Source organism: Scyliorhinus canicula, chromosome 5, assembly GCF_902713615.1.
Source record: "Scyliorhinus canicula chromosome 5, sScyCan1.1, whole genome shotgun sequence".
In the NCBI taxonomy this organism is placed as follows: domain Eukaryota; kingdom Metazoa; phylum Chordata; class Chondrichthyes; order Carcharhiniformes; family Scyliorhinidae; genus Scyliorhinus; species Scyliorhinus canicula.
In genome coordinates, this window is record NC_052150.1 from 4,036,223 (window position 1) to 4,049,739 (window position 13,517).

At 48.5% G+C, this 13,517-nt stretch overlaps 1 protein-coding gene across 6 annotated transcripts in view; it reads right to left on the bottom strand.

Moving 5' to 3' along the window:
* Positions 1-8,510: 8,510 nt before the first annotated feature.
* Positions 8,511-13,517, bottom strand: part of LOC119965742 (cadherin-12-like) — a 722,197-nt gene continuing 717,190 nt past the window's right edge. For all 6 annotated transcript variants that reach the window (XM_038796516.1, XM_038796515.1, XM_038796521.1 and 3 more), the window contains one exon: positions 8,511-9,411. In XM_038796516.1, coding sequence (XP_038652444.1) covers positions 8,909-9,411 — 503 coding nt within the window. In that variant the 3' untranslated portion in view covers positions 8,511-8,908. The remainder of the gene's footprint in view (positions 9,412-13,517) is intronic.

Genomic DNA, 13,517 nt, shown 5'->3' on the forward strand with positions numbered 1-13,517 from the left:
TTTCCCCTTAAGAGAGCAAGTTTTGTACAGTCATATGTGAAATTGAGGAATTGTTCCTCAGTGTTTTCATGACAGTGAAAATTAAGTTAGCAAAATAATTGTGCTTTTGTACTCATTTATATCCTATGTGTTGCCAGCTGGGGTTAGGCAGTAGACTGAGGGCTACTATTACACTTTCACTAATTCGAATGCCATAAGGCATAATTTCTCATGTTGGCACTGTGGTAAGTATTCAGCTTCTGAGCCTTTGCCAATCTTGATTCATTTGCTTCATTCTACACAAGTACGACACTCTGATGCACTGACTAATTTGTTTTCTCTCCCCATTATAAATAGTACCAGGCACACAATATACCTGGTGGTGTACTCAATGATTACTTCTTTACCTTGCAAGCAATAAGTCATATATTTGGCTTGGAGTGAGAGAGAGATTGGCTGGGAAGTGAGAGAGAGACATAATGGGAAAGGAGAGAGAGAGAGAATGACAGGGTGGGAAAGGAGAGAGAGTGAAGAGAGAGCGAGAGTGAGAGGGTGGGAAAGGTGAGAGAGTGAGAGATAGGGTGGGGAAGGAAAGAAAGTGAGAGGCTTGGTGAAAATTCACTCTGAGTGAATGACAGGATGGAAAAGGAGAGAATGAGAGACAGGGTGGGAAAGGAGAGCGAGAGAGTGAGAGAGACACAATGGAGAAGGAGAGGGAGTGAGAGAGATGGTAGGAGAAGTTAAGCTGATTTTCAGGAGAGCTGTGCGACACAGGGCTTGTTTGGGTATCATCAAATTTCAATGTATTTCGTATTTCATAAGCGGGGTTCCCCTGGGAGGGTGGCACGAATCCCGCCCCGCCGCCGGCTGCCGTATTCTCTGGCTCCTTTTTTCGGGCGGGGTTCACGACACGCCGGTCGGAGCCGTTGGCAGGCCCCCCCCCCCCCCCCCCCCCCCCACCCCCCACCCTGACAGTCTTCCGTTTTTGGCCAGTCCCGTCGGCGTGGGTTCGGCATGGTCCCACACGACGAGACCTGGCAGGTAAGTCGGCAGGGAGGTCCTTGGGTGAGGCGCGGGGGCCGCCACGGTGGCCTGGCCCATGCTTGGGGCCCACCGATCTGCAGGCGGGCCTGTGCTGTGAGGCACTCATTCCTTCCGCACCGGCCCCTGTAGGGCTCCACCAGGGCCGGCGTGGAGATGAGAACCCCCCCCCCTGCGCATGTGCCCAAACACGCCGATTGTTCTGCGCATGCGCAAGATCACACTGGCCCTTTGGAGCATGCGCGAACCCACGCAGTCCCTTCAGCGCCGGCTGGCATGGCGCCAACCCCTTCTAGCATTCACCTAGATCCCGGAAGTGCGGAGAATTCCGCACTGTCGGGGGCTGTTGACGCCGGAGTGGTTGGCAGTGGTTTTCCCGTGGGGACTTAGCCCCCCGGAAAGGAGAATCGTGCCCCTGTTATTGTCAGTGATTCATTTTATTTTATAAGTTATTTCAGTTGCGAATGGACAGTGCTGCACATGGACGGTACAGTACTTCAACTTGTACATTGTTGCTTCTTCATAGGAAATGTCAGAGGGAATCTAACTCCAGCTTTAACTTTGATTCCTATGGGAACCAACAATTCACTTAAAGTTGTGCAACCTCTTGACAGGCAAATGCCCACCAATTAACTAACAAATAACAGTTTATTAAAGGAAGTGAGATAAAAGGCTACCATGTTCCACCACTCCAAACTCCAAACTAACTGAGAAAACAGTGCTCCGCCCTCAGGGTTCGCACACCCAGGCCCCATTGGCCGATTGAGTCACATGACATTCTGGGAACCCATCCCCTTTAAGGGACACACCCCACCCCCTTTAAGCTCCTGATTAACCTTCTTTAATTGACAAAGGAACTATTTACAAAAATACACGTGATCCTCAAAATAATCTCTCACAGGGTAAGTCGGTCAGGGGACTTTGTGATCCTTCGAGAGCGACGCAATCCACTAACAGATGATTCAGCAGTAGAGTAAATTTGGTTTGAATCTCAACAGGTTCACTCTTGATTTGGGAAGGTGCATCCATGCAGATGGCTTCTTCAGTCCACCCGGAATATTCCTGGGTCTGTCCTCGGGGTAGCTCGCTGTGACATCATCTTCATTTGTATTTGCATAACCGACAAGCCTACCTGGGCCAGGTTGTCCCATTGGTTCTGTGTGTGGTTTCCTCTCAGATGGTCCAGGTTGTTTTTAACTATCTCCCTTCAACATCCACCTCGTACGATGCTGGACCTGGTTTTGCCACGATTATCCCCGAGGTCCAATTTGGACCGGCACCAAAATATTCCAACCCTCAAACAGTCTTTCAGCTTTTGTGAGTCGTGGAGATGTTTCTGTTTGTTGTGTTTAGCCTCCACGCTTCTGGGCAAATTTGGAAATATAAGATGTTGCCCTGTTTTAATGCAGCTGCCCATGAGCAACCCGGTGGGTGGAAAACCCGTGGTGATATGAGGTGTTGTTCTGTAGGTGAGCAGGAATCCGGCCAGTCTGCGTTGTAGATGGGCTGATAACTGTTTCTTCATGGCGGCTTTGAAAGTTTGAATGGCTGTCTGAGTCAGTCCATTTGAAGCAGGGTGGTAGGGAGCAGTTTTAATATGTGAACGCTGTTGATCTTCATAAAATGTTGGAATTCTTCACTTGTAAAACCAGCCCTGTTATCTGAGAAAAGAACCTCGGACAACTCCATGGGCGGCGAATTCCTGTCGTCATGTTTCAATCATCTCTGACAAGGTCTTGGACTTTATGTCGAGTATGTCCAACCATTTGGAATGAGCATCTATGATGAGCAAGAACATGGAGCCCATAAATGGGTCCTCAAAATCAACACCCAAGGTCAACTTGGCCACTCCCAAGGGTGCATGAGGGCTGTGGATGACAGATTTTGCTGAATTTGACATTGGTCACATTGTCTGACCAGATTCACTATGTTGATGTCCATCCTGGGTCACCATAAGTAACTGGGTGTGAGCATTTTCATCTTTGTCATCCCAGGATGGACACAGTGTAGCTCCTGTAATAACGGCTTTCCAGTGGGAGTCGATCCTCGTCGCCAAACAAATTTCCTGACAGATGGACGATCCCATTGGCCAGTGTGGCCATATGTCATTTTAGAAATCCACCCCCTTAAAGGGGCACAGGGCAACAAGTTGTTCCATTATTTTTTAAAATAAATTTAGAGTGCCCAATTATTTTTTCAATTAGGGGGCAATTTAGCGTGGCCAATCCACCTCACCTGTACATCTTTGGGTTGTGGGGGTGAAACCCACGCAGTCATGGGGAGAACATGCAAACTCCACACGGACAGTGACCCAGGGCCAGGATTCGAACCCGGGTCCTCAGTTGCCGTAGGCAGCAATGCTAACCACTGCGCCACCATACTGCCCCCCAGTTGTTCCACTGAACATAATTTTTTTTAAACAACTTTAAATGAGGAATTACTGAAATGGCTTGGGCGGAAATCGCAAACTCACTGTGGGATATGAATTCCGCAGGTCACAAGTCAATAGACGGTAAATGCTGCTGAGCCCATTGATGTTGGTGCTGTTGGTTGTGAATATGTGCCAAACACCAAGTTGTGATATAATCAAAGCAGGTTTTTATTTCTTAATTGATCCTGTTCCTGTATGGCTATGTTACAGTGCCACACACTGGAAAAACTGTGTTTTACAGATTTAATCATTTTAATTTAATGGTGCAACTATCCCTCCATTTCAATAAAAAATTGTTTTAACACAAGACCCTTACAGCTGAAGCAATGGTGCAGTCTACTTATCTAACTGAGATGTTATCCTGCTCTTTGAACATCATTACATGATTTCCACTTTGTTAATTTTTTCAGAAGTTAATGGACAATTACATCATTAAGAAAAAGCCAATTGGCAAAAAAAACCCCAAAAGCACAACTTACACATCAACTGAAATTTCCCATTGAATCACTCAGTATTGGTTTTCTCAGCGTTTAGGCATATTTGTAAGTCAGGTTGGATGAGATTTTGAAACTAAATTGCATCTGAGCAGAATCGCAGTACATATATATAAAAAGTATATTTTTTCACAGAATTATGTTTTTCTTTGATAAGTAACATTGAAATCAAGAATAACAATGCAGCAATGCAGCTAAATTGTCAACAATCCCTGTTCAATTCCCGTACCAGCCTCCCCGAACAGGCGCCGGAATGTGGTGACTAGGGGCCTTTCACAGTAACTTCATTGAAGCCTACTCGTGACAATAAGCCATTTTCATTTTTCATTTCATTTATAGATATCGAAGATATAAGCTGTTACTTCTTGAGGTGTGCAAAATTTCTCCAATGTAAACAATGCAAATTGTGATGTTAAAGAACATCACATGACTTCCCCAGTGGCTCACGCAATGAGCAAGCTGCACAGTCTAAAAGGATCCCAGCCTGAACTGACCAGTTTCAGCTAATACCCGGTTTATGAAGGGCAAATCAACCAAACTTCTCAATCCGTTGCTGTGAGTGTACGTGCGAGCTCTGGAGTGAAGCGCCTATGGGTGTCAGAGCAGCCAGCCTGTTGATACTCAGCTTCAGGGGTTCACACAAAGACAGATCGCTAAAATGAGATCATGGAGAACATCGGGGACAGTCATCGAGCCACGAGCCTAAAGGAGGGGTGATGGGGTGAGCAGGAGACAATTAGTGTGCCAGAAAGAGTGACACCAAACAGAAAAAAACTATTACGGGCATAAAAATAAAGCAACATTAAAATCAAGAAATGCCTAAATACTAAAGCAAGAAATAATTTGGCTTTTAATTGTGCCTGCCACATATAAAGGGTATTCCAAAGCACTACCATGAACAAACTACTTTTCAAGCTGTCCTTTTGCCGGTAATTTTTATGTTTGCCCAATTATTTATTTTCTTTTCATGTACAGAATGATCTGTTTGAGCTGCACGCAGAACAATACTTTTCACTGCACCTCGGTACACGTGAAAATGAACCAATTCAATCCAAATATGAAAAATTAGACGAATGAGCTGATTGATATAGTTCTGAACTTGGAAAGCGAGAGAACTCTTTGCTCTTTTAATTGTGCAATACAATCCTCGAAAGCCACATAATCAATTTGTTTTGATGTCTCATCCGAAAATTAGGCAATTCTTTTGGAAGACAAATGAGCAAATAAATATCAAGAGTTTCCTGAATAGGTAGACAAGAACAGCGAAGAGGTCCGTTCAAGTTAATTCTCCTTGCACCAATACTTGTAACTTACAACAATGTCCAAATTAATAAGTTTTCATTTATCCCTTCCCGCACACCAAACCCACAAAAATGACTGTTACAATTAATGTTTAGACAAAGGGAGGGAGATGAACTGCAAGTAAATGCTGTGAAAGTTATGTAAATGATTTTACAGTCACTGACAGAGTGATCAATCACGCTGAACATGTGAGCTTGCAACATCCTAATTGATCAAGAGTGACTTACTAGAGAGTGATCGTGTTGTGCTGCTGGGTCAGTATTCCAGAGCTTGGGAGTTAAAGTTCGATCATGACATTTTTTTATTTTTATAAATTGAGTATCCTATTCATTTTTTCCAATTAAGGGGCAATTTAGCGTGGCCAATCCACCTAGCCTGCACATCTTTTGGGTTGTGGGGGCGAAACCCATGCAAACACGGGGAGAATGTGCAATCTCCACATAGACAGTGACTCAGAGCCGGGATCGAACCTGGGACCTCGGTGCGGTAAGGCAGCAATGCTAATCATTTTGCCATCGTGCTGCCCGACCATGAAATTTTGAGAACTAAATTTGAGTTAACTTTTATTTTGTAAACAATATGGGGTGGGATTCTCCGACCCCTGCCGGACCGGAGAATCGCCGTGGGAACGGCGTGAATCCCGCCCCTGCTGGCTGCTGAATTCTCCGGCGCCGGGGTTTGGCGGGGGCGGGAATCGCGCCGCACCGGTCAGCAGCCGCTGGCAGCGGCCGCCCCGGCGATTCTCCGTCCCGCCATGGGCAGAGCGGCCACCCGTTGTACACCGGTCCCGCCGGCGTAAATTAGACCTGGTACTTACCGGCGGGACCTGGCTCTGCGGGTGGCCTCCGGGGTCCTCGGGGGGAGGGGGGGGTGTGTGTGGGGGGGATCTGGCCCCGGGGGGTGCCCCCATGGTGGCCTGGCCCGTGATCAGGGCCCACCGATCTGTGGGCGGGCCTGTGCCATGGGGGCGCTCCTTCCCTCCGCACCGGCTGCTGTGGACCTCCGCCATGGCCGGTGCAGAGACGAACCCCCCTGCGCATGCGCTGGGATCCTGCGCATGCGCCAACTTGCGCCGGCCGAGGCCCTTCGCCGCCGGTTGGAGCGGCGCCAACCGCACCACCGTCAGCCGAGCCCCTGAAGGTGAGGAGGATTGCGCACCTTCCGGGCGTCTCGACGCCGGAGTGGTTCGCACGACACCTCGGCACCGGGACTGCCCGCCCCGCCGGGTAGGGGAGAATCCCGCCCATGTTAAGGAAAAGCTGGCATCAACACAAGTGATGTTGCAGTTATCGGATTGTTGCAAAAATGAACATTTGTTGAGGATGGAAACCTGCTTCTGTGGTATGGCCTGTCAGTGACTCCAATCCTGGGAGAATGTCGTTCACTCTGAGTTATCCTTTGAAGGGACCTAAGCAGCCGCCAGCTGCACAAAGAAACCAGGAATGGTAAATAAATGCCAGCCTCTCCAACAATGTCCCATGGGGCAAGAATGGATAAATCAGTATTGCAAATATATTGTTTGTGGCACAAAAAATGTTTACTGTATTTACTATCTTTTAACTAAAATCTGAAATTGGCAAAATGTGATCTGTCTGTGCAGGCACCCGTTAAACCCCTCGCCTAATTTCTGTTCCATTGGGAAAGGGGTTTAATGGGCTTTCGAGCAAATGTCATGTACTGTACCCTGTCACCCATTGTTTAAATTACCTCCCCATCCCAGAAGTGAGCACTCAAACTATTCCACCTGTCAATCGAGTCATTGGAGCAGAAATCTCTGTGGCTCCATTATATATAAATAGGAGACGGCAGCAATCTTTCTTTTTGAAATTTTCAGCAATTGACAATGCTAACTTATTCATGACATGTACTCATTTCGTAATCTGGTGGTCACTTACCTAATCATAAAGCGAACACTTTGCAGCTGTCAGCCTCACCTCAGAGATGTGGTGCTCACACACCCGGTTTCGATGGCTGTGGGAATGCTCCACTGTCTGAGGTGTTGAAATCTGGATGAGGTGTGAGACCGAGGTCATGTCAAACCTCTCGGATTCACGGGCACTACAGTATTGAAGAGCTAGAGAGCTTTCCCCAGTGTCCTGCGGTCAATATTTATACCCAACCAACTTCACTATAATAGATTATCTTCAAATTGCCTCTTTACTCAGATGTAGGTTAATATCACAGCCGACATCCATTTCCTGGATTGGCTGATCACAGAGTTGGTATTCACCAGGCAACCCATGGATCACAGGAAAGTGTCTTTCCTGCTGTACTTTTTATGTCGAACTGGATTGTTTTCTGTACCATACTGTGATGATGAACTGACTTTCTACTTTGTGGGTCGTCGCTTTGGCATCACAAGTTCCTCCCACTACGAGCCAGTAGCATTTTATTGTGAAGCGTCGTCTCTGGCGAGACAGTCCTGGAATCGTTTGGATTCCACGTAACATAGGCCTCCTTTTATTGCTGTGGTTTTGTAGTTCATGACCCACAGCAATGAGCTCCAAGGCCCCAACATTGTCTCCATCGTAACTGACAAAACGTAACTGTGGGGAATATCCTTCCTCGCTCTCACAACTCTTCACAAGCTCTTACAATCCTACGCCCACCCGCTCTCACAACTTAACTCTCCACCTCCCACTGCTCTCACAACTCTACACTGCTCCCCTCCCTCCCACTGTCAACACTGTACCGGCAGCCAGCTCTCATGTGGTCCAATCAATATCACAATTGGCCCTCACTATTTGTCTACGGAGTAGCATTGGGCTACACACACCCTCAGCAGTAGGAGACGGTGCTGAGATATAATTAAAAAGTTTTGCAAGGATTTAAAATCATTGAGCAATCGTACACAATATTTTGTTTGCATCTTTGAGGGCTGAAAAACAGTTCTAGCAACAGTGCATTGAGCAACTCATTGAGCTCATTTATAAGCTTCTGACTGACATTACCCCTGATTATAAGCTTAGTTTGCTCTCAGATACACATCATGACAGAGAAAGAAAGTGCCAGGTCCAATTCCATTCCGTTCATAACACATTTCTTGTCAGTTAATCATCGCAGAATGACAGGCGTAGTGGTGAAATCTGTAACGTTAACTGTCATAAACTTCCAACTGAATGAGTATGATTGACAGCCGAAGTCATATTCTGGAGCTGGAGGGGAGAATGACAGGGGAGTAATTGTACACTCAATAGTCATCAATGTATTTCTTAGTTGCAGACATGTGTCCAAATCAGCAATCGATATAACACAAACACCTATACCTATACCATTGCTTCTTTTATTGAAGTAAATGTCATTTAATTCAAGTTAAGAACACCTTTTAGTTGTATAATAAAAACTGACACTCTTACTGGAGAGCATAAACGTCTGCAGTGTTCAAAGTTCTTTGAGGCACTTCAGTTAAGGTTACAGAAAAACCTGCAGCTTTTTTATTTCCTTATCACTTACAATTGAATGGCCAACACATTTCAAAAACACTGATCGAGCTTGCCTCTCTCTCCAATTTCACAATAATCTTACAAGTCAAATCTTTGTGGTACCTAATAAAACTATCTCACAGTAAAACAATAGTCGACATAGCAAGTAACAATGGCAGCCATTAAAAAAAAGACAAAACTCATCTTGTCCTTAAATTTACCAGACTTCAAATTTACTGTCACTCGGTAATATTTTGTTGGCTGTTGGTTTTCTCTTGTGAATAAAGGTCTGCAAGTTTTGTAAAGCGGGGTCCCCAGTTAGTGAGGTAATCATAATCCTGATCTGTGTCTGCAGTAACTGATTCCAAAGAGCTGAGGGATTCAGCTATGGAACAGTTTCCTTCATAAGCATATGTCACCAGGGAATCATAAGGAGGTGCACTGGGATCTGTATCGTTCTCCTGCAATCTCTGATCGATGAAGTCTCTGATGTCAGTGTTGTTTTGTACTATGATGGTCTGTCGCTGTGGCTGCTGGGTCTCTGGCTTGACGTCTCTGCGTAGCTGCACGTCTTCTATCAAGTCAGGCTTTCTCAGCGTGCTAATGTCAAAAGCCTGGGTGTCCTCCTCGCCACCCCCTTCGTCATCATAACTGATCACGTTGTCTCGGATATCTTCTTTCGAGGTCATACAGATTTCCTTCTTTCTTTGTCTTCTCAATGCCACAAAGAGAACCACAATCACTGTGAAAAGTGAAGCAAGGTCAGAAATACATTTCAACGTAACAGTAAACATACAAATAATGGACGGTATTCTCTGCCGGCCGCGTGTGCCTCGGAGGGCAAAGGTGCGCTGCCAATGCAACGGAGAATCCCGCCGGCGGAGAATCCCGGCCAATGATCCTTTATGACAAGAGGAGCCAAATCTTGTAACGACTGGGTACACGTGATTTTTTTTTTCTTTGTTCTTTGATGGGATGTGGGCATTGCTGGCAAGGGCAGCGTTTCTTGGTTATCCCTAATTTACCTTAAACTGAGGGGATTTGCACACATTTCAGAGGGCAGTTAGGAGGCAACCGCTTTGCGGTGGCTATGGAGTCAGATGTAGGCCAGATTAGGTAAGGATGGAGGATTTCCTTCCGAAAGGACACTGGTGAACCAGTTGGGTTTTTATGACAACCATTTCATGGTCACCATTACCCAGACCAACTTTTCAATTCCAGACAATGAGCTGAATTTGAATTCTGCCGTGGGGGGGTTTTGAACTCATGTCCACAGAGCATTAGTCTGGGCCTCTGGTCCACTAATCCAGTGACCACTATGTCTCTATCTCCCCCTGAGATGGTGTAGCCACCTGTAACTCAGCAGTTTACACAGCACAATTGCACTTCAAATCCACGTTAAAAAATGGAACGAGCCGAAGGTTAAAAAAATAAATTGGATTTGACTGGGAATCAAACACACAGAATATTTGAAGCTTTTAAGCATTGGCCCTAGAATTCCGTATAATCCCTAAAGTGCAAAAGGAGGCTATCTGGCCCATTGAGTTTGCACTCACCCTACCATCGTAACCCCACCTAACCTGCACATCCCTGGACGCTAGGGGGCAACTTTTGCATGGCCAATCCACCTAACCTGCACATCTTTGAACTCTGGGAGGGAACCGGAGCACCCGGAGGAAATGCACGCAGACACGGGGCGAAAGTGCAAGACTCCACACACAGTGACCCAAGGACGGTATTGAACCCAGGACCCTGGAGCTGCGAGGCAGCAGTGCTAACCATTGTGCCACCGTGCCAGCCTTATTTACTTGATTACTTGCCAGATATTCCGTTAATGGGCTTTGCTCAATTAAATCTTGAGCGATAGTTCATGTCGTTAATAAAATATTGGAAGTGTATTACGTCGAGACTTATCCCATTCCATCACTGCAAGTGCATCAGGAACTTTGGGGAGACGTGTGAAATTGGGCAAGAACAGAGAGATGCTGGTCTCTGCTGTAATCTGCCTTTAAGGGAGAGCAGCATGTCATCACTAGAAGGGAAATGTGTCCTGTCATCCAGTCTCAGTTTCACTTTTGCCCGTGAGCGGAACATAGAACAGCTCTGTTGTTTTCATTCTTTCTGTCAATGTGTATCTCTTCGCATGCGCCAAGTCTGAACTGAACCAACAATGTGTTTACCCAAACTCTTATGGGTGATTGGTGCCTTTGCATTCTTATACAAACATAGCATGGTGTTCAACGGTGGGTAACAGCACAGGTGCGACATGCTGAGCAGCCTGAGATCATGCTGCGTTTCTTGGAATGATGCTTAATGTCTTGGTCAGGCCTCAACGCGTTCACCGTGCCGGAGAGCATTGAAATGACAGCATGGTGACGGCACAGAGAAGCTTTGAAGGCACAGAGCCAAGAAAATGTTTGACTAAAGAGCTGGTAAGTGGGTGGATTCCCCATGGCGAGATTGCGGCACACAGCCTATAGGTTCAGTGAGTGGGAAAGCCGTTCGAGAAGATCAGCACTGGGTTAGCTTAGTTGGGAAAGGTGAGTGATTAGTGTGAGGGCCACAGGGACGATGAGCAAGAGAGAGTCAAATAAAAAAAAACACAATCAAAGCCGTCATAAAAATTGGGCCAGAAAAGGTTGTGATTATAACGGCCGGTTTCAATCGTAGCTGAACAATGAATTGAATAAAACAAGGAGGAAGGTCACGGAGATATCGTCAAAATGTCCACAGACTTGTCCAGTTTGAATTGGGATGCAGCTGACCTACTATCCAAATTCAAAATATTTAAACAATGTACAGAGCTATGGGGCTGGATTCTCCGCCGGCTGGATGCTCCATTTTGCCGGCAGCCCGGGGGTTTCCCGACGGCGTGGGGCTGCCCCACAATGGGAAACCCCATTGACCAGTCGGTGAAATGGAGAATCCCGACGGCGTGCCATATCAGGAATCTGGTGCGGTGGGATGGAGAATCCGCCCATGGATTTTGATTCAAGAATGTCTGAATGAGACAAGCAGGTCATAAAATTTCACCGAGCAATTGGGAATGAATTCAGGTCCATAGAATCCATTGAATCCTTACAATACAGAGGGAGGCCATTGATCAATCGAGTTTGCACTGACTCTCTGAAAGAACATCTGACCAAGGCCCATTCCCCCACCCTATCCCCGTAACCCCACCTAACCTGCACATGGATTTAAAGTCTATACAGATCGAACACATCAGGATTTACAGCAGAAAAGCAAAAGGATCCCTAAAAGATATGGCCCGGGATTCTCTTTCCGGGGACTAAGTCCCCGCATCGGCGGGAAAACCGGCGCCAACCACTCCGGCATCAAAACCCCCCCGGAAGAGCCAGGGGCTAGGTTGATGCCGGAGGGGTTGGTGCCGCACCAGCTGGCTCCGAAGGGACTGTGCGAGTTCATGCATGCACCAAAGGGCCGGCGTCATCTCGCGCATGCGCGGGGGGTTCTCTTCTCCACGCCAGCTATGGTGGAGCTCAAAGGGGCCAGCGCGGAAGGTAGCAGTGCCCCCACGGCACAGGCCCGCCCACAGATCGATGGGCCCCAATTGTGGACCAGGCCACTGTGTGTGGCCCCCCCCCCCCCCCCCCCCGCGGTCGGACCCCCGCGCTCCCCCCGAGGACTGCCCCCGCCGAATTACCTGCCAGGTCCGGCCGGTACATGAGCTGAGTGATTCACGCTGGCAGGACTGGCCAAAAATGGACGGCCGCTCGGCCAATCGGGGCCCGGAGAATTGCTGGGAGGGGGGCCGCTGCCAATGGCCCCCGACCTGCGTGGTGTAAACCCCGCCCCTGCCTGAAAAATGGCACCAGAGAATACGGCATCCGGCGTTAGGGCGGCGGGGCGAGATTTGTGCCGCCCCCCGGGAATTCTCCGACCCGGTGGAAGTTGGAGAATCCCGCTGATGGAGTACATTTGAAGGCTGGTTCAGAAACCGGTTAAACTTTCATTTTCATCAACTGGAGTCCATGCCATTTCCAAAAGCAACCTACAGGATTGAAAGACCACTTTGGCAGCAGATTTAGAGAAAGGGGGATTGTACTGTGATTTTTCAAAGACTGAGCTCGCAGACACAATTGATGAGATAGTGATCACATCCACTCCCATGGAAGCATTCCAGAAAGATTTGCTGGACAAGCCCAGAACATATCGGGCGGGATTCTCCCAGCCCCACGCTGGGCCGGAGAATCCCTGCAACCGCGCCACGACACCGGCACGCAATTCTCCGCACGGTGCCATTGGCGCGACGACAGTTGCGGACCGCTCTAGGCGGCCAGGCCACCGATTCTCCGGCTCGGATGGGCCGAGTGGCCGCTCTGAAAAGGCAGAGTCCCGCTGGCGCCGTCCATCATACCTGGTCGCAGCCAGCGGGAACTCTGCGCGCAGGATCGGGGGCCGGCCTGGTTTGGGGGGGGGGGGGGGGGGGGGGGGGGCGGCTCCGACCCCGGGGGCTGCCTCCAACGGGGCCTGGCCCGCAATCAGGACCCATCGTATGGCGGGCCGGCCTCTCGCTCCCCGGGCCTATTTTCTTACACGCCGGCCCCTGGACTCCCGCTCCATGTTGCGTCGGGGCCGGCACGTTGAGGTCACCGCACATGCGCGGGTTAGCGCCGGCGCCACTGCACATGTCCTCGTTGATGCCGCACCACTGCACATGTGCGGGTTGGCGCGGCACATAGTTCGTGCCGGGATGGGAGGCTGGAGCGGTGGGAACCACTCCAGTGCCGTGCTGACCCCCTGTCGGGGCCAGAGTCGGTACTCCCAGTGGCCTGTTCACGCCGTTGTGAAACGCGGCGGCGTTTCCGACGGCGTGGACACTCTGCC